Source organism: Sebastes fasciatus, chromosome 11 (assembly GCF_043250625.1).
Source record: "Sebastes fasciatus isolate fSebFas1 chromosome 11, fSebFas1.pri, whole genome shotgun sequence".
In the NCBI taxonomy this organism is placed as follows: Eukaryota; Metazoa; Chordata; class Actinopteri; order Perciformes; family Sebastidae; genus Sebastes; species Sebastes fasciatus.
The window spans coordinates 19,228,935-19,255,438 of record NC_133805.1 but is presented as its reverse complement, the minus strand read 5'-3'; the positions used below and the strand labels follow the sequence as shown (position 1 = coordinate 19,255,438).

The 26,504-nt window shown below is 39.8% G+C and overlaps 1 protein-coding gene across 3 annotated transcripts; it reads left to right on the top strand.

Moving 5' to 3' along the window:
* Positions 1–810: 810 nt before the first annotated feature.
* Positions 811–26,504, top strand: LOC141777258 (oxysterol-binding protein-related protein 1-like). Of its 3 annotated transcripts, none has more exons than XM_074651357.1 (29): positions 811–947; positions 1,125–1,265; positions 1,345–1,430; positions 1,517–1,591; positions 2,784–2,895; positions 2,976–3,061; positions 4,136–4,280; positions 4,451–4,518; positions 5,834–5,878; positions 6,216–6,289; positions 6,614–6,677; positions 6,845–6,946; positions 7,035–7,160; positions 7,268–7,346; positions 8,138–8,244; positions 14,321–14,489; positions 16,178–16,370; positions 19,100–19,175; positions 19,891–20,025; positions 20,753–20,850; positions 21,615–21,797; positions 21,910–22,017; positions 22,282–22,371; positions 22,599–22,725; positions 22,818–22,934; positions 23,084–23,207; positions 23,307–23,397; positions 24,864–24,884; positions 25,157–26,504. In XM_074651357.1, the coding sequence occupies exons 2-29, from the start codon at positions 1,142–1,144 to the stop codon at positions 25,257–25,259; spliced, it is 2,928 nt and encodes a 975-aa protein (XP_074507458.1). In that variant the 5' UTR covers positions 811–947; positions 1,125–1,141; the 3' UTR covers positions 25,260–26,504. The 3 variants fall into 3 exon arrangements, with proteins under 3 accessions (XP_074507458.1, XP_074507460.1, XP_074507459.1); XM_074651358.1 differs by having other exon boundaries at positions 820–947; positions 1,129–1,265; XM_074651359.1 differs by lacking the exon at positions 24,864–24,884.

Genomic DNA, 26,504 nt, shown 5'->3' with positions numbered 1-26,504 from the left:
TATTGATTCATATTTGCAGATGCCATTAGGAGCACCGGAGGACACAGAGGCACATGATTTTTTTCAGACTACCTGTCTCATGCACTACTGTCAGGATATAGTGACAGTTTGATAAAAATAACTTTTTTTTAATCATATTTGCTCCATTTTCTACCCACTGCAGCTTTAAACTGTAACTTTCCTAAAATAACATAATAGTTGTTACTTACAGTAGTTTATTCTGAGTTGGTAGTTCCTTGTTAAATAGGTTGGTAGGATGAGGGTTAAAGCTGAAGTAGGTGAGATTGGAGCAAATGTGTTTAAAAAAAAAGTACTCTATTTAAAACAGAAATTGAAAACAAAGATATGAAGTCATTAGGAACAAATTGATTGACAAAATCATGAAAAATTGGAATGATAGAATAAAGCACCTGTGAGATTTGACAAAAAGTATACCTCTGGGGTCTGCGGAGAACCCAGTTTGTAGGATGAGGGTTAAGAATCAACGTGATCTTCCAGTGTCCCAGCAAGATGAAAGGTTATTATGGATTTTTTGCCCAATGATGCCAAAAAATATACTGCCTACTGCACCTTTAAAAGTCAAAGTTGAAAAGGGGCCAAAAAAAAAAAAGAAGGGAAATAGCTTGTATAATTATCTGTTTATTGTTGGATATTATTTGTTTGTTTGTTTGTTTGTTTGTTTGGGGCTGGAGGACACTTAACTACAGTATTTGAGGAGCTGGACAATAATCCTAGATACTGTTGCTATGGCCACACACACACACACACACACACACAAACCTGTTTAGCTGCTGCCTGGTCACATGATGGCTGTCAGCTGATTGAGGTGATCAGATTTCGGCTGTGAAGTAGTGAAGTTGTGGGTCAGGGTCCCTCGAAGCTGGAGAGCAAAGTCTGCGAAAGTTGTGTGAATTCAGAGTTGAAACAAAAAGGCTTTAACATTACCTGTAAGTCTGAAGTTGTTATCTCATTCTAGTTAAGTTAGTTATTAACAAGCTAAGTTAATTAGCTAGAGTTAATTTGTTTGTTAGCTAGTGTTCAGGTAAATTGGTCTGTAGTTTCCCTTGTAGTTTTCCTCAATATCTTGGACAAGGATTTAACGCTTTATTGTTATTGGGTCAAAGGAAGAAGTGAAGTGGTGATGGAGGCAGACACACTTGAGGAAAAGCTTCTCCTCTACTCTAAAGAGGGCAGTTGTGCTGATATTCAGAAGCTCCTTCAGCTGAGAATCAACCAAAGCAGCTCTCTCAACATCAACTGCACATGTAAGTGAAGAGAAGACTTGCATGACTCCTCCAGGTGTGCTAGAAGAGTGTTCATGTTCCTTTCTATATATCTCTGTAGGTAGGTCCAAAGCCAGCTCAGGATGGACAGCCCTCCACCTGGCCTGTTACTTTGGACACAGGGATGCTGTGGAGGAGTTACTCAAGGTGAGAGTTGTTCATAAATACTCTGTAAATGATGTCCATTGAAATGTGGAGACAGTGACATTTACTATATGAAACATATTTTGCAGGCAGGTGCTGATGCAAATTTGCAGAATAACATGGGCGACACACCTCTACACAAAGCAGCCTATACTGGACGAAAGGTAAACAGCTCAAAACATAGAATTCCTTCACTGTCCATTTACTATATCACAGTTTTTATCATTCGCTTTGACTCAGTTATCGAATGAGAATTTTAATTTTTTTCAAAACAATAAGCTCTGAACAATTAGATTGTTGTTCACAACAGATTAGAATTTCTCATTCAATCAAACAAATTGCACGTGTTTTTGCACGTGTGCAAAAGAGAAAGTACAATAGTCTGCAATTTGCACAATAACCACTTGCACATGGCGTGCTGATCAAAACTGACAAGTTGATTCGAAGTGAAACTGTCCCACAACTTCTAAACATTATTTAATTGTTTGAGCCATCACATGCAAATTGATTCATTTAATTATCAAAATCTGTCAGACATACACGTATATTTCCAATATCTATGACATGGTTTTACGTACTGTGAGGAGGTACAATGTGCAGTTTTTTTCATTGTTGCAGGGTTTGTTTTTTGGCATTGATGTCATTTTGTGGCAAATATTCTGTTCACTGTATATGACTTTACATAAAAAAAGCTCAAAGGTCAATTAATAATACATGTAACACATTGCTACACAAATACATTTACTTTATACACATGTGTATATCCTTTTACTGTGTACTACAGTATTGTAGAACTGACTTTTCCCAGTAAACTTTGACCTACTGTTGATATGTGAATCTAAAAAGCTCAGTGTGATGCACAATAACAATCAGCTATACAAAACGGACATTCTGGTATAGTACAGTAAGGAGTCAGTGTCAATATCAAATTTAGAACAAAACAAAGTTGTAAATAGGAAACGCTTCTAGGGTGAAAAAACATCTAAACATTTTGACCAGTACGGCTCACACGATGACAAAACAACATCTCATTTTAGTGGCATTGGCCAGTTTACTGACACAATAACGAGGTTTTGAAGCATGAATGAAATGTTTTGTTTGAGTTACTACCTTTTGCAAACATGCAATAGATTTGTGATGACCCATGAAACAGTTGTGACAATTGCACTTACAGTTTAGAGAAAGTTAAGACCGTTTCCAAAATTAGCCAAAGCGATTGAGAAAAACTGTAAAAGGGGCTGTTTGCAATGTTGCAATGTTTCCAAAATATCACTGTCACCGACACAAAATATTTCCCATTGAAGCTTTTGAGTGATAACAAATGATGGTCAGGTTTCTGTTTTTTCTTTGTTTTAGGAGATTGTTCTGTTGCTGCTGCGGTATGATGCCTGTGCCAACATAATCAATGGAACAGCTCAAATCCCTAAAGATGTCTCGGAGGATGATGAAATCATTACAATGCTTGAAGGTATGAAATGATGAGAGTATTTTTTTCTCATTACTGTAGATCAGCGTCCCTTGTTCTCAAATTGTGTTTGAATCGTGCAGCTGCAGAGAGAAGAGAGACAAGGCGGCGGGAGGAGAAGCTTCTGGAAGCAGCCAGAGAGGGGGACATCTCCACTTTGTCTAAACTGGTTAGCAGCTGACCTTTCTAAGAATTTTGCAGAATATATAACACTTTGACGGCATCTTTCTTACTTAATTTCTTAATAATTTACACATAAAACCAGGTCCTTTCACCAGTTTTGCGGTCTCTGAGATTGTTTAAATGCAAAACTACGGGATTACATTCATATTTGTCCAGATTCTAGTTGCAGAAGTCCAAAATGCTTGATATATTTAGACAGGAGGTGACAAGTTTGAATCCTAGACAGCCAAAAATAAGATAACTTGTGCCAACTTTTCTATTGACCTGCCTTATTTTAGCAGACAAAAGCAGATTCTCCAAAAAAAACAAATCGGGGTTATAATTTCCCTTTTTTTTCTGTGTATACTGTTACTGGTTTAAGGTGGATACGTAAGATATTTATGTAACCTGTGGACTTCTGCGTTGTGTTGGTCAGATAGCAAAGACGCTGTAACGCAGGGATCGCTTTATAGTTGGTCTCTGTTTATTCTGATGAACACATAGGGGAAACAGTTAAATCTACTGCCCGCTTCAGCTCCTTTCCCACATGATAATTGTACAAAAAGGGCGAGCGCCATGGCAAAATATTAACAATGGAATAAAGTCAAATATACAGTAAAACATACCTGAAAAACACATAGGGAAACAGAACCTCCATGTTAAATCTACTGCCTGCTCCAGCTCCTACACAAACACAGTATACAAAACGGAAGTGGGATGGATTAGGATAATAAATGAGCCAAAAGAAATGACCCCCACCTCTCCCACAGGATAATTGTACAAAAGGGGCAAAAGGGATTTATAGTAAGGACCACAGAAGATGAAAAGATGGAGGAGGGGCTCTGAACTTCTTCACATATTCTGAAGTTTGGAGGTTCTCCCAGTCAAAATAAAATGTAACCAAATCAATTTTGCGTAATTATAACAACCAGAGAACAAGATGTAGAGGTACATAATGATCCTGTTACGTTTAGATATAGATGAGTTCCCATTAGAGTTAGATGTGTAAAACAGCTAAATGTCAGTGTCATCTGCTTTTGTTAGGTTGTTTTCTGTTGTTCAACTGTCTTCTGTTCTTCAGCTCAGTGGAAAAGAAGCTCCGGATATTCAGTGCAGGGACTCGGTGGGGAATACGCCCTTACACTGTGCAGCCTACAGGGGGCAGAAGCAGTGCATTATAAAGCTGCTCAAGTCTGGAGCCAGCCCCTGCACTAAAAACAACAATGGTATATCACTTAACTTTGCACACCACCTCTTATTATTCTGATTAGGGTATTATTAGTGCAACAACTTTACAATTTGTTTTACACATTTTTGTAAATACTACAGTATGTTCTCCTAGGTTTTGTTCCTGGGTGTTATATGATGATTTATTGTATGCCTTACTGTGTTGCAGACCAGACAGCATTAGACCTGGTCCCCAGTGATGAACTGAGACTGATTCTAGCAGCCTATCAAGACAAGGTAAGCGCACATAAATAGTTTTTAATCACCCTTTTAATTATATGAGGAAGGCACAGGTAAATGAATTAAGGTACAGTAGCACGTTTTTTCCACCTCTTTGCATGCACTGTCCAACTTTAGCTATCAACTCTACTGTACACCACATTGCTGTTAGATTTGGTATTTTAGTCATGGTCCACAATCACCTGACGCGCCAGATGGTTTGTTACACAGAACCATCTGAGAAGCAGTCTTTGGAAACTGTTTGGAAAAGGGCAGGCATTTAAAAAAACAAACTTGGCAGGCGATTAAATGAATTATCTGTCAATCAAACTCAAAGCCATTCGGGAGAAGAGCGAAAACATATTTTCCATCGAGAAAAGCCTTCAGTGCTGTACTTTGCTCTTCTTTGAAGAAATACTCTCCAGTTCTGATATAACTGATGCTATTGTAGCATACGCCAATCTCTTCAGGAGCCAGCTGCCATTGTTTTGAACAAACAGTAGCCTCTTCGTGTTGTCTCACACGCACGTAAGCCACGCCCGTAGCTGCCCGTAGCTCCTGACAAGACGCTGATTGGTCCATGTTCTGGCTTGCCGGCCACAAAAAGCATTTCTTGAAGCCTGACAAGATGGATTTTCGCGTGATATGTGATCCCGCGATTCTCGCGTGAGTCTTGACATCGCAAGAATCCAGCTGCGGTACAGTAAAGGTCCACAAAAGATGATTCTTGGACTCTCCACTATCACCACCATTGGGCCAAAATCTAGCTAGGGAAAATCGAAATCTAATAAACAGTTTTCCGTAATGTTCATTAATGTTTCCCAGAAGATTAAACATTCTAATTTTGGGCTCTCTATGAGCTAATAACTAATTTTTTTTCGTCCTGAACGTCACCACTCAGTATATCTAGCACCGTAATCACAGATTCAATGCTTCATGCATTTTGCCTTATAATAAAAAGTACTGTTCTGCACCTGGCCAAAATATAGCTGTACACAACTGTATTTCTGCACATCTCTATACATTTAAGGTCTGGTGACTGTGGAGAAAAAGTCTTGCAAGTCAGCATTCCTTGCTTGTGCTTGGATGTCTGATAAGCCTGGCACAGCTTCAATACAGAGCATTGCATAGTCATGGTGAGACTAAAAAAAAAGGCTAAGCACTAAACTATTAAGTAAATGAAAAGATTATTTACCTCTGAAACTATGCTGTAATACTACTGTAATAGAAAACAACTGAGTTGAATGTGTCTGGTCTCAAAGATCTTCAAATGCTGTCAATCAGGTTGTGTCTGAACACAAGTCTGAAAATTGTTATTTTTTCCCCCACAAAGGATGTGAGCAACGGGGTGCAGAAGATTGAAGGCCCTCTTTGGAAGGTACCCAGATGTTGAAGTGTGTTCTTTTCAACTCTTAATATGTCAGGCAATGTTTTTGTTCAGACTCCTCCACATTTGATGGTATAGACTTTTTTCCTGTTACACATGACAGTATCATCAGTATTGTGTACAAAAAGTCCCTTTAGTGCCTTTATTACTTATTATTATTTGTATTTTATATAAAGTGTTATCAGAGAATTTATTAGATCATTGAATATTATGAAAAAAGATCAGGAATACTTTGTTTTAACTCTCTACATATGATCTATTTATACATTTATATGATTTACTTTTGTTCCATAGTTTATCTGTTGTTGATTTCATGTCTTTCTGACAGAGTTCACGCTTTCTTGGATGGCGATCCCACTGGGTGATAATTGAGGATGGAACTCTCTCCTGGTATCCCAGACAGTGAGATAACTTTATATGTATGCAGTTTTCTTAAGCTGAAAAATGTAGTACGTACCTATATTATGTGCATACGCTGTTTGCTACGGTAGAAGATTCTCTCTTGCCACTCCATCGTTCAACATTCGCTGTGTGTGTAAAAAGCCACATTTAACCAGACAGTGCCTTTCTTCAAATAATTCTTGTTGGAGATGGAGACATTAGTAGTAGTTCCCCAAGCATTCAGTGAACTTTAAGTAGTAAGTTACTGCTGTTTCATTTTATACAGCTTGTGGCTATGTTAAAATGACTTTTTATCTATGTGCTCTCTCATGTTTCTTTTTCTAGGGCAGATGCGCTGGCTGGGGTCAGAAAACAGGGCTGTACGTCTCTAACACAAGCTTACTGCATGGTAGGTAGTAGAGGTCAGAGGCTCATTGTAATTGGTTAACCTTCATGACTATACAAGGATGTCCTTTAGATGTTTCAGTTGTGATTACGTTCTACTTACGACATGGTGATGTTTTGACATCTATTGCGACAAGCGTGACGGCAACTAATTTCATTTTGTCATTCTAGGTCAAACCATGGGATCATTGCTTCTTCACACTCAGGTGCTTTGATGACACTGTACATAATTTTAAGGTCTCGTCAAAGACCGATTCAATGGCAACAAGAAAAGTGAGACGAGATTTACCTTCTGTGCTGTTGCTAGTGTTTCTGCAAGGGTGGACAACATTGTAAATGCTTCTGATATTTGTCCACTTAGAGATGGTTGGATGCTTTTGAGGCCCATTCATCTTACAGCACTTGCCACTGCACCCAGGAAGAGATCATTAACGAGGCAGATGGTGATGGTGGCGAGACAGTGAGCAATCTGTCACAAGCCCTTCAGGTAAGATCAAGTTGAGACCCTTTTAATAAGGTATATTATTAGGCGACAAAATGCTATTTAGGGAGGAGAATTCCGATAAGTGCATCTCTTGTCCTGTGCTCTTGCAGGCAGCCAACGCTTCCCAGCAGAAATTGGAGAGTGAATTATCAATATTTCTATCGATGGTGAAGAATGAGGAGAATTGTGGTAAGAGTCTTGGAGTTGGTCACATATCGATGTTGTTAATTCAGTGTTAATTTTTTTTTTTTTAATTTCCCTAATTTTATACTAGTGCTGAGAAGATGAGTAAATTCAATTGTTTTGTCAATGGACAGAGAATGAATTGCAAACTTTTCTGATAAACCTAACCCTGTGGTTCCCAACCTGGGGTTCGGGACCCCTCAAGTGGTCGCAAGATAAAAGTTAGGGGTCGACTGGACAATAAAGAGGAATAGAAGGAAGGGGAAAATATTTCAGCTACACAAATTTTTTTCTGACTTATCAAATCATTGCTTTTTTTTGTTGTGAAATACTGAAGAGTTTTAACCCTCTAGACCTCTAAAAACTATTTAATTGAAAAATGTAGTAATCTGAGATGGGAATATCCCTCTTTGGTTTAACTGCTTACAGTTTATAGACATGCACAGCCTGTAATGAGGAGTCAAAAGTAGGTATTGCTTGGACATAAAGTGTCACATGCCAAAATAGTTGACAGTGGCCTAACCCCTAACCTTTTAATTGTCCATTTAGCATTAAAACATAAAAAAAATCTTCTGTTTCCAGCTTCTCATATGTGAGAATTTGCAGTTTTTCTCTGTATTTCAATGCAAATCTTTGGGATTCAAGACCGTGGCATGGGTTCTGGGAAACTGGGGCAAATGGGGGAAATAGGTTGATGAATCATTAAAAACTTGTCAACAAATTAATCAATATTAAACATAACCCATGCAGCCCAACATATATGCACTGAACATGTATATTTTTATATTTTTCGACAGCATTGGCTGCCCCTCTTCTACTGAAAGCCAAAGAGACCAGTGAGCTCTCCAGTGAAACCTGCGCTGCTCTCCATCTGTGCCGTGAACTGCTGTCAAAACAGGAGGAGGTAGGGAAACATCTTCATCTTAATCAAGCCTGTCTCAGCATGTACACGGTCGGGCAAACTAACAAACGTCATACATTACAGTTGCCTTTGGGGTTTTGGGCTTTATTGTCCACCATCCCACTATTACTGACATAAAATTCAATGCAGCCAGAACCATACAAACTTTGCAAAGGTTTATCTAATGTACTGATGTAATGTTTGTTATGAATGTGAAACAGTGTTGTCCTTGTGATGCAGAACTTTGACATTTAAATTAAATCTAATTTAGTAATAGTTTTGGAAGCAAGTTTTCTTTTTATCTTAGCTGCAGCTCACTTAGCATGTATGAATCTACATCTCATTCATTCCCATACTGTCACCCACGTGCTGTGCTCCTATTGGCTGATTAAATTATATTGCATGATTACAAAATCCTCAAGCTCCTCCCCTTTACATTGGCTCCTTCATACCAATCAGGTTTGAAGTTTGTGTCCCTGTCCACCTGTCCCAATGGCCGTGCTGTCCCCTTGTGGGGTGGGGCTTGGGTAATCACTGGCTGTGGGAAAGGACACCGACAAGATCCGCTTTTATGCTTAGGTCTGCATTCAGCTTGCAGATCAGTGTAGACACACACACACACAGACACCCTTGTACTAGGATCCACACACTCCCGCTCTGGGGAAAGGCTGTGCATTGAGCAAGGGAACTGAAGCGTGTGCATATTCACAGGCTCCGCTGGAAATACATGCATTCACCCTCGTACAGTGAAAATACACGCTCGCAGGCACACTTCCACATGCCAGAGCATCCGAGCACAGGAGAAAGAGGAGACAGTGACGGGACTCTCATCCAGTATCAACACAGGTACAAACCAAACAGTTGTTCTTCTTGTATCTCAGCGTTTTTTTTTATTGTCAGCTAAACAAACCGGCTGTGTTTGGAGTTGGGCTGGTCCCTGATGACTGTAGTGTGAAGTGTTTGAAGTTTGGCATAGATTTGATTTATTCAGATGTTTTTAGTGTGTTGTTGATTTGATGGCCAGTCTGAAGCGTTTGCATAAGAGAAAGCTATTCATCAATATGTGGAAGTCATTATTATGGATTTTAATGATCTGAATTCAGAGTGTGAAATTGAGCATGTTTGAAGTGGTGCTGAGCGCTACGCTGCTCATTGCATCTTTTTACTGAGATCATCTCATACAGTAATGAATTCTGAAAAAAGGAAAAGCATGGAGTGGGATCGATTTAAATTACATTAAAGACTTTTTCAATTTAAATAATGATAATACATTTGATATGGTGATATTCAAAGTTAAGCTTTTAAGATACAAATTGTGGGTTTAATCATTTTAAGGCAGTTGTTGTTTTGTGTTGCACTATAATTTAGCTCCTAGATTAATAACTGAGAGATCATGAATTGGTCTCACACATTTTTCTCTCATTACTAATTAATTTGAAATTGACACTTTTGTCAAAATACCACTCTAAAATGCTGAGACTGTGTCTGCTGATTGCTGCTTATACTGTAATATGGTGTGTCCTACAACTCTTGTCTTGCAAAACAGGAATTAGGATTATAATTATATGGAGATTAAGGACTCATTCATAACTGAATTAATTTCCCATCAGATACAGTAAAATGCTGCTTTGTAAGTCAGCTGGTTATAATAACACAACAATGCCCAAATGCTCCATGTTTACACAGTGATGTGTGCATTGCCAAACCACATTATCTTGGTATGAATTGGCAACAGCTGTTGTCCTGTCACAAGGAATAACCCGGCACTGTTATCACAGCGAGGCTGAGAACATTTCTTGCAGCCTCATCAACCAAGAAGCATTGCAAGTGTCATAACAATGGACACTGAATTCATTTCTGATAACCAGACAGTATAATAAGAAGGAAATGTCTTAACAAGCATGTTATATCCACTGGTCTCATGTTAAACTGGTTCTACCACATGTACTAACGGGATTATATTTTCTACACTGCTGAGATTGGCTGTATTAGGCCGTATTAACTCTAATCCCACATTCCCATTGTCCTTCAAAAGATGCCTCTGTTGCTGTCACTTACATATTTGTTGTCTACAGTACATCATTTACAGTAGTCACATGCTATTGTGCTGTCAGAGTTAACCGGATAATACCGTGTTAATGCAAATTCGTTTTAATGCCACTAATTTCTTTAACGCATTAACGCAGTCGATCTCTGAGGACTCAGTTTTGAAGCTAAAGTGAAGATACTGGCATCATATGAAGCCAGAAAACCTAAGGAATCCATTGGTACCAACCATATCATACTAGGTCCCTTGACTTCCGACCTCAAGATATGTGAGGTACCCACGAGTCTCCCTTTTACAGACATGCGAACTTTATGATAATCACCTGCAGTTTGGGGCAAGTCATAGTCAAGTCAGCACACTGACAGCTGTTGTTGCCTTTTGGGCTTGAGTTGTGCCATGTTATGATTTGAGCATATGTTTTATTCTAAATGCAGTACCTGTGAGGGTTTCTGGACTATATTTGTCATTGTTTTGTGCTAATGGATTTGCAATAATAAATATATACACACATTTGCATAACGCAAGCATATTTATCCACTCCCATGTTGATTAGAGTATGAAATACTTGACAAATCTCCTTTCAAGGTACATGGTCAACAGATACAAAAATGTGACATTAATTTGCGATTAATCATGGACAATCATGCGATTAATCTCCATTAAATATTTTAACCGATTGAAAGCCCTAGTACTTTGATGTCTGGGCAGATGTGAAATATAGAAACATGATTCATAGCAATTGCACTGTTACCCTTCAGCAGAGTATATGTGATGTGACCCATTTCAGCAGCAGCTGCAGAAATAAAGTATGCCAGTGAGAGTGCCACATTTATACAGTGCATGCAGGGCACAGTATGACTGGTTGGTGGCTACATGGCATTTAAAGTGGAGAGATCTGTGCTGCCAACTCTCATATACACAACACAGATTTATAAGCCCAACCTTTTCTCTGCGTTGCTCAGGCAGCAGCAGGCTTCCACACCTGTCAAGAAAACAAATGGAGGCTTACAGCATGAAACCACTTAGTGGTGACACGCAGATAAGCATATCTGTCAGTTTGTATTGCTCTGAAGGCAGGAGAGTGGCAGCATAGTTTCTTTTTTTCCTCTGCGGTCATTCATAACTTTCTGTCTACAGTCTGTAAGAAAGCAGATTGCCCTTCAAACCCTTGGGGATTGGAAAGAGCACAAAGTACCGTTTGACCTTTTACATCAACCATCGTCACATGGGTAACTGACCTGCCGGCTGTCATCTCTCACCCAGGAGAGGCTTCACTGGGCACAGCTAAATGTTCATGTTGGTCCCTGCTCTGACTTCCTTCTTTTTCGGGTCATACGAGATCTGGATAAGTCGAGGAAGTGTATATTCAACCTTATTCTTATCGTTTCTGACCTTTATTGCCAAGTATGTACAGAGAGATACTTTGGGGTATTTCTGTGTAATTGGTACCGCATCTCTCTGCTGCACCGGTACGTCAAGCTCAATTAAAATATTTTTTTAGTTGCTTAGCTCCAAGCCCATGTACAGTTTCATATACAGTTACAGTTATTGCAGAGTACTGTGTATAGCTATGCTAGATGCCTCTGAGATTTGTTTCCCCCTCAGCAGAGAACAGACATTTTAGAACAAAGTGAAAGCTCTACCCTTTGGGGTGTTGGCCAAGGAGAAGCTTCCCTCCCAGGCTCCAGCAACAGCTACTGCACACAGCCTCAGCAGGGCTTAAAATAGCGCTGTTTGTGCTCAGGCGAGAGGATGCTGTGAGAGCGAAAGAGCTGGCTGGGATAGTTACACAACAAAGTGTTCTGTTCCTGGCTGGGCTCTTAAACCAAGTGCCTGGGACAGGGAGTGTTAACACCGGCTCCTAAACAGCGTGCTCATTTAACTTCACACCATACGTTTAGAAAGAGGCTTGAATTAATTTGGGACTTGCAAGAACATCCCTTTTGGCACACATTTGATATGTGAAATGGGGCTCATTAGCCAGTGTCACAGTGCTGTTGTTGACGGGAAGCATTAACTTGCCAATTAATTTTTCTCAGACTTTTTTTCTATATCTGTTTGGAAGGACAAATCTTACAGAGGTGTTTGTGGGTTTCTCAAATAAGAATTGAACAGAATCCAAACATCTACACTGATACTGTATTTCTCTTTCCGTACAAAACATGACCTCCGGGGGCTGAACATACAGCACACATAGCAAGTGTGATGACACCAAGAGTGATGGTGTGAAGTGTGTCCTTGACTGTAACAGTTGAACCTTGTGTGAAAGAAGCCGCTAATGAGCTTCTCTTACATTTGCGCCAAAAATCTGACAACAAACTCCATGTGTACGTTCTAGCATACAAGAATACAGGTCTATATAAATTGTTCATGCATAACTTTAGTGTTTGTGGGTTTTTGTTTCCATCAAATGTGTGTATTTGTAGAAATAGGGTGATATGTTGCAAGGTCATGAATGCTTCAGTTCAGATAAACGTAAATGTAGCTTGAAATGTTCTGGCCAGAGGTGTTTTTATTGCTTTATGTAGCAGAGTTAGGATCTGCATATTGTTGCACATGAGTCATTCTCACCTTTCTGTACTGTATGTGTAATGAAGTTTTGCTGAGTCAAATCTAGGGGCTCAAAAGAAAGCTGGTTTACATTATGTAATTCAGTAATGTATTTAACAAACCCTTAGTAGGTATTGGGGTGTTCCCATCAACTATTCATGGATTGGAATCGATCAATATTCATTACTTAATGGCCGGATCAGCAGCCTTGAAAAAAATAAACAACAATCAGCAAATTGGTGAATTTGTCCCTCAGTGTTTTCACTGCCTCATCAATCATGTGTGGCTGATCTCCATCACACAAGAGTCTGAGGCAGTATATGGTCCCAGAATAAAGTTGGAGCTGCTGACGGTCACTCAGGGACATTATCTATATACTGTATATTTATTTATATTTGTCTTATGATTTTCAAAAGTCAAAATGAGCGCTATTTAAACAATCGTGGACACTAGGGTCTATTTCACATTTGTTACTTTATTGGGAATATCACAGATCATGAACCTCTCGGAGTGGAATTTCACCGAAATTATCTTTTTGACCTTGTTGATCACATACAATCTCCATGGTGATCACTGAAACACTGTCCCCGTAAGGGTTATAGCCACATTTCTGAAAAAGAATTCACTTTGTTACTGGCATGAATTATAATCCACCTTTAGCACATCAGCAGATGCGTTGACAGGTGTTTCTTTGTGCATGGCTGTGCACACAAGTGATAATACTTCAGGCAGCAGAAGAGATGAGGGTGAACTTTTCATCTTCAATAGAAGACATTGGCCCTGCTCTGCAGTCTCAGATTTACAGTGTGATTTACAAGCTCCTGTTTCTCTCCGCTGCCTTCCCCAAGGTGACTCGGGGATTGTTTTTAAACCATGGAGGCTGTGCTCCATTTTTATGAGCATTATTATTATTTTCAGTGCACTTTCCTTGCATTGTAAATTGTTTTTTGTCTGTTTATCATACAGAAATGCATTGAAATTGTAAATTTCATTTTCATTTTTTAAGAAAGATGTGTTGTTATAGCCATTATATTATTGTATGTCATTTTTGGTAGCATCTGTGGATATTTGTTAAGTTGCCCGTCTTCTGTTCAGGTAGTAAAGTACGCACAACTGCAGCGTTAGACAATAGGAAACACTGATCTGGTGTGTTCCACAGTGGCCTGGCTCAGGTTGCCCTGAAGGGACACTCAATCCTGGGCTACAGAGCTCTCAGAGACTGGGGTGTTTGGTTCCGACTGGAGGAAACCAGATATGTGGGCAGGGTTAGAACAATGACTTGCCATCAGAACCACAGAGACCAACACATTGTGGCAGCTACAGAAGCAGATCAATACCTTCATATCAATCAAACCACCAGTTAATCACAACTGTCTATATACTTTACAAAATATATATGAGCATATTCTCTTCATTTACTTTACCTTGTCTCTGGTGTGTGTGTCTGTGTGTTTTATCTCTCTGGTGCTTCTGTGTTTGCAGGTGTGGAGCTTGAAGCTAGAGCAGGAGGTGGAGAAGAACAAAGCTCTGACAGAGGCCCTGCAGACTTTGGCAACTGAGCACCACGAACTCAAGCAGTCGCTGTGTAAGAGCAGGAGGTCGTCTACCCTCAGTACCCTCACTGAAGATGACTTCTATGATGCTGTGTCAGGTCCGTAGCCTCTAGGTGGACAGTTAGTGAAGTAATCAAGAAGTTAATATCTTATTGGGGTCAACAAGATCAGTACATCAGTACAGTACATCTTGTTCTTCATACAGAGTCTTGGCCAGGTCGTAAATTATACAAATTAAGTCTCAAGCATTATCTGAATAATTCTTCCCTGGTAATTTTCTATTTTTACTAATCATGCACTTAAACTAATATTGAGTTAAATGCATTGAGCTGCGCTCATTTCTCCCATTGTAGAACTTCCCTTCAAGGTATCGTGTGGAGTTTTTGTCCTCTAGAAGCGCTATGGAGCAATGCCTTTACAAGTGGGTCCCCGTTTTGTTTGAATGTGCACGAACAGGCAGGCAACGCGATACACATTCCTGCTGTTTGTTTCACAGTATCCTGCTGTTTGACAAGTGTCTGCAGTTTGTCAGTAAAGCACAAAGAAGAAACTTGCAAACATAGATGTAAAAAAATGCACAATTTTAAACCTTAAAAAAATCTGCTTTCCAAATGTTTTATGAGGAAGGCGTTTAATCAGTTTATCCAGGCCTCAAAGATAAAGACAATTCATTTTGAGTAACACTGAATGTAAACCACAATTGATTACAAGAAAGCTCTACAGGGCAACTTCAAGAATTTTAACCAGTATTGACATACTTGTGTCAGAATAAACGCCTCCAGCGGCGCAAGTTGTTCTAGTATTGAACTGCTTTGTAGTTATCAGTTCTCACTTCACTTACAGAATAATAAGCATAGGTAAGAAGTACAGCTTTACTTTGTCTGTGTGTATAGTTGTACCCATTGACACTCCTTTGGCACTCTGTCTGTCTCTGAGATTGCTGAGACAACGCTGCCAATGTCCTCTTCTCTTATACTCAAGGGTAATGAGATAGTGATTAGCTTAACACTCTTACTGCTTTTAGTTTTTACAAGTACAATTCATAAGATTATTTGACAGTATTTACTGCACTGTATACTTCTTTGTATACCCAGAAGCCCTGCCATGGTGATTATTCACACCAGACTTCCTTCTACAACATGTTTGTGCACCATGGACCAATCTTTCTGAGGAATCATTGCATTATTCATAGATAGCCCTGAGTTGTCTACTAGCCAGAGACACTAAACACACATAGACTCTAAACTGTGCTCAGCATATACATACATGAGAATTTTCACATTGCTGAGGTGAGTGTGTAAAACCTTAAACACTGTACATATGGCACAGCCATGCAGCTGTTGTCTGAAACTGAAATTTCTGTCAATGCATTATTCTGTATGCAAGTACATGTACTTACAATAAGCACTAATAACTCAGACTAGCATATACAGTCCTCCATCATAGTGTATAAACACTATTCTCCCCTTCCTTTGTGTATTTGACAGTACCTGTACTGTCACTGACAGGGGAGGAGTAGCATCCAGCAAGCACAGAGCAAACAATGTTGGAGGAAATGAAGCCTCTGCGTGGCCTCTCATTGGAACACAATCCTCAGGTGGGGTTAGGCTGGCAGTAGGGAGGGGGAAGTTAGAGAGGAACTCGAGCACAAGTGCTTATTCGCGGACAGTGTACTGTTCAGGCTGCAGCTTTCTGAGCCGGCCACTCGAACCTGTATGTACATACGTGTGCGTGCGCGCGAGTGTTTGGTATGACCTGGCATCTGCCCCCTGTCATCATCCCACAGAGTCGGAGTCGGAGCTCTCGGTGAGCGGCTTCCTGTCTTTGGCCAGTTACTCCTGTGAAGAGGACGAGGGGAGAGACACCCCCCTTCGCAGCAGCCTCCGCCATCCGAGCGCACTCAGGGGGCCTACCGGAATGTCAGGGGAGGGTAACCATGGCAACCAACCCGCCCAGCACAATGGAGTCAAGAAGCACAGGTGGGACATGCTCCAGTTATGATGTCATGCTTGTTTACTGGCTTAAATGATGGCAAACGGACGAGTGGAAATGCAATGAGTGCTCTTCAGACAACCTATTCACTGTTTATTTTGTGCAAGGCTTTGTTTAAGATAATTACCACAGCTGGTAGCAGGATTCAGTAGTATATAACTTTACATTGCTGTGCAACTAAAATAAATATCGCACATGTGATTTTTTTAATATGCATGCCTGATGACAGGTTGTAGACTTCAGTCAGCAAGAGGATAGGCCAGTAAAGGCAGAGTTGGTGTAATGGGATACCACCTTTCCACTCCGGTCTGTTTTTGCAGTCAGGTGTTTTTGTTTGAGCACCCAATCCACAGAGAATAGCCTGTTTTGTTTTTCCTGACAGATCCAAGTCTCCAAGCGAATAATCAGCGCAGCGCTTGGTGTTTGTTTGTTTTTTTCGTGAAGATTTGACAATCTCTTTCATTTCCGTGGATGCTGATTCTGGCTTGGCCTCTCTTCCTTAATCCAACAAGTGATCCATGAATAATTCAGCATGTGCTGGCTCAGAGTAGGAGTTGGAGGAAAGGGGACTGGTTGGCTTGCTGGCCAGCTCTGTGTGCGTATGTGTAGACTGTGTGAGGGTATGTGTGTTGTGCATTTAATATTTATGAGGTGTCTATTTATTTGGAATTACTCTTGTCATTCAAAGATACGTTTGTCCCTTGTTGCCTGTAGATGGGCCTAAGTCTAGTTGTTTAACATTCCTCTCACTCTTTACATTTCTATAAGGGCCACCTTACTATGGACTGTTTCAACGGAATTGCATTGCTAGGCAACAGCTTGTGTCCATGTTTACTTCCTGTCAGCTTATGCCATTCACATAGACTGGCTTTGTCCAAAATTGCATACTATGCACTACATACTAAATGTGTGTACCATCATTCAACATACTTTTGTGTGAATAAACAATAGTATGTATCTTTTCGGACGCACTGAGCAGTAATTTATGTCGTCACTTCCTGAGAGCCTCCTTGCCGGTTGGAGACGTGTAACCATGGTAACCCATGCCAACCCATGCCAACCTCATGTGACCAAAACAACAGTTTGTGAGAATTAAAGTCTGAATTAATTTACAATATATATTAGGCCTCGCAAAGTGAAATCTTATACCTACAGTTAAATTTAAGCGTTATTGATATTACAGAGCTGTCCGTCAACGTCTTTTATGAATATGTATATTTATGCCGTCTTAGTGTCCAGCGGTGCATACTGTAATATTTCACCGGAAATAGGATGCAATTTGCGTACTGTTGGTTTCATACTAAGGTTTCGGGCATAGTAAAATATCTCACATACCGTTTTAGCATACTAAATAGCATGTTAGTATGTAATTTTGGACGCAACCATAGTAACAGGAAATAAACTGGGACACATTTGAAATGTTTACCTATCTGTGAAATGGTCTATAAATTATCTACAAAATAAATCTCCAAATAATTTGTCTTTTGACTTTTTTTTACCACAAGTAAACAGTAGTGCAGATGTATTATTTTCATGCATGTAATAATAATTATTTGAAGACTGATATAGCTCAACCATAGACAGTGTTGGCTGTAAGACCTACCTGCTTTGAAGTATTGATTTAGTATGTTCACAAGTCCAGCCTCACTTTCAGGTTGGCTTGTGTTTCAGTAGCCTCTGCTAAACAATGCAATTTCGCTTAAAAGGTTTATCTTATCTGTATTTCTGCAAAACTGACACATGAAAACGAGGATTTCTCCATGTTCAAACGTGTACAATACTGTAGTATTTACCATTTACTTTACAGAAACCCCATTATCAGGTTTCAGTTTTTGAAAACGTACAATGAAAGAAATACATTTTGGGAGCGAGGCTGGTGGAACACAAACTAGGCCAGAAGTATAGTCTGCCATGCATCACTGCGCTGCTCATCCTACAGATGGAGCAAACCCCCCCACCGCCTACCCCTCTGTTTATTTAGCTGAAGTAATGGCTTTTATTTGTGTAGTTGCTTCAGCACTCAGTTTTAAACAAGGCCACCATCTGCCTCCAGCAAGCATACCTGTAAAACACTCCTCTCCACAGTTGTTAGCAAGGCTGGAAGATAAACTCGGTCACAACACAAACCAGATTTAGTCAAGCAGCAAAGGCTAAGCTTGAGAGGGAGTAGGAAAGCAGCTGCATGTGTATAAGTTAAGACAGAGAAAGTTCAATCACAGTGTACAAATGTGATTATCTTAAAGTGAGAAGTATTTTGAGCTAAACCTCATATGGAAAAAGACCTATTTAAGGAGTGCAGTTGTACATCCATTCATGGGTATTGCATGAGGCTTGAACAGACCAGCTGAAAGCTCATTAGCTTACAGGTGTCAAATGACTTTGTATGCAAATGGTGGTTCAAGCTATGTCTGCTCTGCTGCTTTTAAATAGTTATAAGCAACGTACTAATGGTTTTAATGTGTGGTTATTCCAATACTTGTAGATATTGGATTTGTGCTCCGTGCCATATAAGAAAAGTAAATCCTTTTTTGAGTGTGGAGGAGACCAGATGACACGCCCTCAGGCGTCAGTGTTTGCCTGCTATGAATTGCCCACCTGACATAAAATAAACAATCTGATAATTTCCCATTGATAAAGGTTAATCCTCTTCATTAATGTAATTCTCTGTCATAGTTGACGGTGCTTCTCCCTCTCTCTTTATACTGCTGTCCTACAGAACATCTCTACCGGCTCCCATGTTCTCCAGGAACGACGTCAGCATCTGGAGTATCCTGAAAAAATGCATTGGCATGGTGAGACCAGAGTATTCTCCTCAGAGAGATGTGTTTCAATTTACTGTTTGGAGAAATTAATTACTAGCTTGAGGTATTGTTTTTAAGTAGACTAAAAGTTAGGTAATTGTGATAAATTAGTTTTTTGTACTTCCTCCTTAACTGATGGTTTTCAGGAATATAGTCATTAGTATCAGTGTCTTGGAGTCCTAAGGGAACTCAGTCCTCACCCAGCCCTTGTCTGGGTTTAATTACATTTAATAATGTCTATTAATGTTTTATACCCCAATTAAGTGTGGCTAATGATTCATGCATACGCAATTCAGTGGGCAGACAGATAGATATACAGACAGATATGAGGTATGCATAAAGTGCGTTGAAGAGTGCAGTCATGTCGTTATTGAATTAAGATATGTTAATTATCTTAATGTCTTTTTTTCTTATATTGTAAACATAGGCAAACAATCACTGTTGCAGATATTACAGTTGGATGATAGAATATAAAGAATAGTGCAAAATCACCAAAACATTGAACCCATCGAGAACACCAACGCATAAGAAAAACTTTAATTTGGCAGTTCTGTTATTATTATATTTCACTATATATAAATGGTTGTGTTGAATTATATTACCTTTTTAGTGCTGTAACTAATAAACTGGTAACCAGTAGAAATACACACAATCCACAGCTCATGCAATACTTTGTTTTCTCCATCTTCTCCAATGTCTTTTTCAGGAGCTGTCAAAGATTGCCATGCCTGTGATATTTAATGAGCCTCTGAGTTTCCTCCAGCGGTTAACAGAATACATGGAGCACACCTACCTCATCCACCAGGCCAATGCCACAACAGACTCTGTCGAGAGGATGAAGGTACCACAATGCCCGCGTTTATTTTATTACATAAAAACAAATATAATAGTGATGATGTCAATTGTTGCTTCTCATGCAAGGTCACATTATTTGTTTGAATCAAGTCAAATAGTACTGTAGATTTACTTTCTAGCCTTTCATAAAGTACTGTATCATTGTTTCATTTTTTACTATCAGTGTCTTTTTGAATAAGACAGTGGCATGTTATTATGAATAGAGCGCTGCAGGAATGAGTCCTAAACCCAGAAATGAGTTAGCATTTTAGCACTTCTGGTTCCCTCGTCTGGAAGTCAATGGGTTTTTAGTTAGATGCCTGAAATAAGGTCTGTGGTTAAAACGAGATTAAGAGATTTTAACGTTTTGTTTTGATATAAAATACATCAATAATTATCCCACTTGTGAATTTGGAAGCCTTAATGTGTCTTATAAAAGGCAGTTGCTAACAAGTGGCTAAATGCGACTATTAAATCTCATCTCGCCTACTCGTCCGCCTTTACAGTCTTGTTGTGTATACTCGTGTTCATGCGACCGTGGTGTAGTTTGTTTATAATCTATAATCCAAAACCCAATGGAAAAATGCCATTGACTTTTTGTCGAGGGAACCAGAGCAATGCTAACTTCCTGGTTGTCCTACAAAAATACATCATCCCTGGAGCACATTTCCCATCATTATCAAATATTGAATTAGTTACCTGAAATTTGGTTATAATAAGTCAATGCTTTGTAGTGTGTTGCAGCATTTGCTGTGTCAGCTGTAGCATCGCAGTGGGAGAGGACTGGGAAACCCTTCAACCCACTACTGGGGGAGACCTATGAGCTCATCAGGTAAGACAGTGGATTTATCAGTACTTTAAATTCACAAATATGTTTCATGATCACCTATACACAGAACATTTTGCCTTTAGTGAAGATTTATTTTTTTATGCCTCCGCGCCGGTGACAGCCGTGGAGGCAAGGATTTTGGGTTGAAAGTCCGTCCGTACCATTCTCGTGAACGGATGGAGGGAATTTCTTCAAATTTGGCACAAACGTCCACTTGGTCTCTAGGATGAATTGATTCAATTTTGGTGGTCATGTCTAGAAGGTAACCCAGAAGTTGCAAAACTCTCACAAGATGGTTCAACTTAAGCATTGACCTTGAATGATTAAGGTTAGGATAGGTCGTCGGGCAGAGAGACCTTCTAGACACGACCGATTTTTGGTGGGCAAAGGTCAAGTTCACTGTTACTTCACGTCCATCCCATTCTCATGAACGTGATATCGCCTTGAGGGAATTTATTCAAATTTGGCACAAAAATCCATTTGGTCTCAAAGATGACTTGATTCGATTTTGGTGGTCAAAGGTTAAAGTCACTGTGACCTCACAAAACATGATTTTGGCGATAACTCAAGAATTCATATCTTAATTATGACAATTCCACACAAATGTCTAATAGGATAAAATGATCAGGTGATGACATTTTGGACAGACATGGATGTAAACTGCAACTTGACTTGTTGGCGGCGACATACAGATACAACCGTGAAGGCGGTAATTCTAGTTTAGTGGGTTTTCCTGTAATCCCAAACATGTCCCTGTTCTCCATCAGAGACGATTCTGGCTTTAGGTGGGTGTCAGAGCAAGTAAGCCATCACCCTCCAGTCAGTGCCTTTCATGCTGAGGGCCTCAATGAGGATTTCGTCTTCCATGGCTCCATCTACCCCAAGCTCAAGTTTTGGGGAAAGAGCATAGAAGCTGAGCCCAAGGGACTCATCACACTGGAGCTGCCCAAGTGAGTGCACAGTCTAAGACTGCTTTGCAAGTCTGATTTTGATTCCTTTTGAGGCAGCAGCATCTTATGTTCCTTTTACCGTCTTTGCCTTCTTGCTTCTTTCTCTCTGCAGATATAATGAAGCCTACACCTGGACAAACCCCACCTGTTGTGTCCACAACATCATTGTTGGTCAGCTTTGGATCGAGCAGTACGGCAGCGTGGAAGTGATCAATCACAAGTAATGGAAATTTCCTTCTCTTTGGGCTGTTCTGTTTGTCTGCATTCTCGCCTAGTGCATGAGACTTGGGTGCATGAATATCTTTCTTTCTGCGCTTCTGCAGTGTTGATCTACTTTCAGATGCAGCTTATTGATCATGGGAGCAGAACTGGGACAGTTGCCATTAAAATAGAAGAGGCAGGATAATTAATGTTTGAAAGCTTCAGCTCGCAGAAGGAGAATAGTGAAAGAGAATTGGTAAACAGTCTTGTCATTCTGTGGCAGGACTGGAGAGAGATGCAGCATGATGTTCAAACCCTGTGGCCTCTTTGGGAAAGAGCTTCATAAAGTAGAGGGATACATCCTAGATAAAAGGTATCTTTTTTCATTCAATTACCAATGATTTCATTATTCATGTGATGTTTTAATGTGTCATCAATTACGACATTGCTATTTACTGCGTCTTATGTGATGTAACCAGTTTATATCATAGGTTTTATTGATCAGTATTGATAGAATACTAAAGCTCAGTGATGATGTATCAAATATCAAAGGCATCCAAAGCTGTGTTTTATTAACATTTGTTCTTTGTATGCTTGCAGCAAAAAGAAGCTCTGTGCAATATATGGCAAATGGACTGAATGTCTATACACAGTAGACCCTGCTACGTTCGATGCCCACAAAAAGACTGACAAAAAGAATTCAGAAGAAAAGAAGGGCAATAAACAGGTATTCAGTATTACTGCTTTCAAAGTCACCTGTGTTCTGCCTCCATTTGGTTCAAGTTCAACTTATGGGTGTGTGTATCTCTGTGGACCCAGAGCAATGTGGATGAGGAGCCCGAAGAGATGCCTCCACCTGATGCTGAGACGGTCCAGGTTATCCCAGGCAGTGAGCTCATCTGGAAGATAACGCCACGACCAGACAACTCAGCCAAGGTACGAGAAGACAGGAGGGGTTGAAGGAGAACAATTTGTAAATTAAAAAAAAGAAAAATCAAGCAGAACAGTTTAAGATAAGGGATTGTATTATTTTCTTGCTTCTTGTCCTCTGAAAATCTGTGGTAATTTAATTCTCTCTCTGGCAGTTCTATGCATTCTCCACTTTCGCAATGCACCTAAATGAGCAGGAGAAGAGCATGGAGGGAGTTAGTGCCCCAACAGACAGTCGCCTCAGACCTGACATTCGCGCCATGGAGAATGGAGATATAGGTAAAGTATAAAACCTTGATTTGAGTACCTATTACGCCACACAAGCTTAAATACCATCTCCGGCAGTATTCAAGTTTCTATATCTATGCCTTTTTATAGATTTGGCAAGTGGAGAGAAGAAGAGACTTGAAGAAAAACAGAGAATGTCCCGGAAAAATCGCACCAAATCAACAGACGAATGGAAAACGAGGTGAGTTAGCAGGGCTCAACACTAACTTTTACAAGTGGTTGCCAGAGCGGCAACCAGCATTTGGTTGCTGGAACTGAAAATATTATAAATGTTTGCCATTTTTAATAACTTTATATTTTAAAGGGACTATTTGTACGATTCAGAAATGCTGCTTAACAGCGACACCTGTGGCCTTGAAATCAACGAAAGTCAGCGTCGAGCTCGCACTTGCTCGCTCTACATAGACATGAACGAGCATCGCTCAAAACAGTGAGGCGACAGACGTCAGCTAAAACCACAATATCACTCTATATTTCACCTGCTTGGCAGTAATGTTAGCTGACCAGACGAAGGTCTCTCCATGAATCAATGCTGATCCTAGTGTTGGTTTTTCCTGCTCAGCGCAGGCTTCAGCAGCGGGGCTCCTCAACGAGTTACGTTATCGCCTCCCGACCGCAGCCGAAGACACCGGCACCCGGTCGGTAACGAGACGATAACGTAACTCGTTGAAGAGCCCCGTCAGGAAAACCTCTGTTGGTCTGGAGGAGCTGCAGCATTTATTTCTGCACAAACGTCCCCTGTACATTCACTAGATATTCTCAGAGCTAAACTAACTCTTCTGCAGTGTGTAGTGAGCGCGCGTTCACATCTAGAGGTGGAGCGAGACCGCGAGGACGCGCGCGCTGTCTGAGTGAAGGAGAGCAGGCAGCGGAGACGAGGCTCCGGCCACACGCGAGCGCGCATATGGGAACGCGCATGTGTGACGACCCGCTACATTTATACGCTTAAAAAGTTACAAACAGTCCCTTTAAGTAATTAATATACTATGCAGTTATATGTCAGCTTAATAATGAAACTGTAGCATAAAAGAATAAAAGTGTTATTACAGTAACAAAACAAAATTCTTTGTAGTTTGTTTTATCAGATACTTTACAAAATTTTAATCTTAAAGAGGTACTGCACACTTAAACATGTTTTTTTAAACTAAATGATATGACTGTACTGTAATGAGACACATCAATGCTGGTGTTAATATAGAGATTTCTTACCAAATTTATCAAAATCGGCATTTCATGGGTTGAAAATGGCTCAACATGCCATCTACTGTTTTAAATCAGCCCTGACACTTGCAAGGTTATGGTTATATGGTTATAGTCAACTGGTTGGGACTTATCCATGTCATGAAATGTTACGTTAACACTCAGAGATTGCCCCCACTTCAGCATTAGAGTCTTGGATTGTGGGTCCTCTCACATACAGCTGAAGAGACATGTTTGGTGTCCCAATTTTTGATATGTTAAAAAGTGAATTGGTTGCCAATTTCTCCAAATGGTTGCCAATGACAACCTGGCAACCGTTACTGCCGAGCCCTGGTTAGTGAGTAATATGATGTACTGTCATTTCCCCATTGCTAATTTGTTTTACTAATTGCCTCCCTATTCTCTTGTGTCATCAACCATGCCGTCCACTTTATTATAATTGAGAAGGAACGCTGCACTTGGCCCAAGGTTCGGTTCAAAGCTTTGCCTTCTTGTTGTTTTGTCTGGTGTGAAGTGCTGCACTATATCACCCTCCTCAGGACAAAATGCACAATTACAACTGTGTGTTGTTGTGTGTTTAATACTGGATATATAGTTTGAACAAGGAAAACTAGCAACATTTCTGTAGTGTTGTGCTTTTTTTGTGTGTTTTGATTAGTCTGTGATTCATTTTATAAGTCTCTGTTATCCCAGAATGCTGTACTCATTAAATGTCTCTTCTCATTGTTAAAACTCTGCAGGTGGTTTCAGCAAGGACCCAACCCTCACAACAAAGCTCAGGACTGGCTCTACTTGAAAGGCTACTGGGAGAGGAACTACACTCACCTGCCTGACATCTACTAACAAGTAGAAATACACACAAATACCATACACATTGATATCTACTTTTACCACCTTTGTACTTTATCTGCTCTACTGGGGTTTGTGCAAGGGCTCCCTAGCAACTGCAACAATGTCATGGAGTTGGTAAAGTACAGCAGATAGGGGTTGAGAAAATATGCTTAAAATGTCTTTAAGCAGTCAAAAGGCAGTAAACTACCTTAAACTAAAGTGTGAACACCAGAGGCATATATTCTTCAATAGTTGTGTGTGAACAATGACGCACAAAAACTTGTTTGCTTAATAATTGTGGTTCTTGACCACTTAAGTATGGTATAGGCATGTATTGGAAAAACTAGAATGTATTTTAGAAATATTTATATTTATATATATATATATGTTATATAAGTGGAGTGTTTAAACAGCAACCTTGGCTTTGTTGTTGGTAGTTTTCCATAATTGCTGCTGAGCGTGGAAACGTTTTGCTCATCAGCTTCATTGCAGAGACATACGAGGCAACACCACTACGAACGGCTACATTGGAGTGTATGATGCATCCTGAGCACATCGATTAGACATTTATTTAACTCTGACACTGATTCTACTTGTGCATGCTGCATTAATGCAGTACAAAGTATCCAAATAGACCATTTGGGAGCATTTCCCTTTATTTTCACTGCTTGTTTACACAATTGATTGCTGCAATTGATTGTAAATTTGTCTAGCCGTTTCTTCATCCCTGTTTCTCTGCAAAGATGATGGCAAGTAAAATGTTACTACATTCGGCAAGAATTGTGGCCAGTAACCCAACAATAAAGCTTTTATAATAAAATAAATGTTTCAAATATAATATAATTATGCCCTAAACTATGTACTGTATAGATGTGTATAGATAACAGCATTGCACATAAGTCTACCTGACTCTGTGGACACAGTAGCATTTTTTTTGTAACTATACTGAACCAGGGACAATGGCTCTGCACTTATAGATTTGTTTGTGTGTGTGTGTGTGTGTGTGCGTGTGTTTAAAAGTCTTGTCATAGTTTAAGAATATAGCTAATTATACTTATCTATTTGAAATCCAACTATCACAATAAATGCATGTGCATCACTATAACTATGCAAGCCTTACCCCCTTCACAATCGAGCACTGAATATTCCTTTTCTCATGTTGTGGATAGCTGTTATAGGTTTTAGTTTTTTCTGTTATCACTCCTTTGGGTATAAAAACAGAATTTCTATTGTTGCTAAATAAAAGCTTAATGTTGA

What these genes read in the sequence shown, in the direction of transcription:
- LOC141777258 (XM_074651357.1), top strand. Translation starts at nt 1,142, where the DNA reads ATGGAGGCAGACACACTTGAGGAAAAGCTTCTCCTCTACTCTAAAGAG. An exon ending in CTGTGGAGGAGTTACTCAAG is followed by an intron (nt 1,431 to 1,516) that starts GTGAGAGTTGTT and finishes CATATTTTGCAG; the next exon opens with GCAGGTGCTGATGCAAATTT. An exon ending in GAAGAATGAGGAGAATTGTG is followed by an intron (nt 7,347 to 8,137) that starts GTAAGAGTCTTG and finishes ATTTTTCGACAG; the next exon opens with CATTGGCTGCCCCTCTTCTA.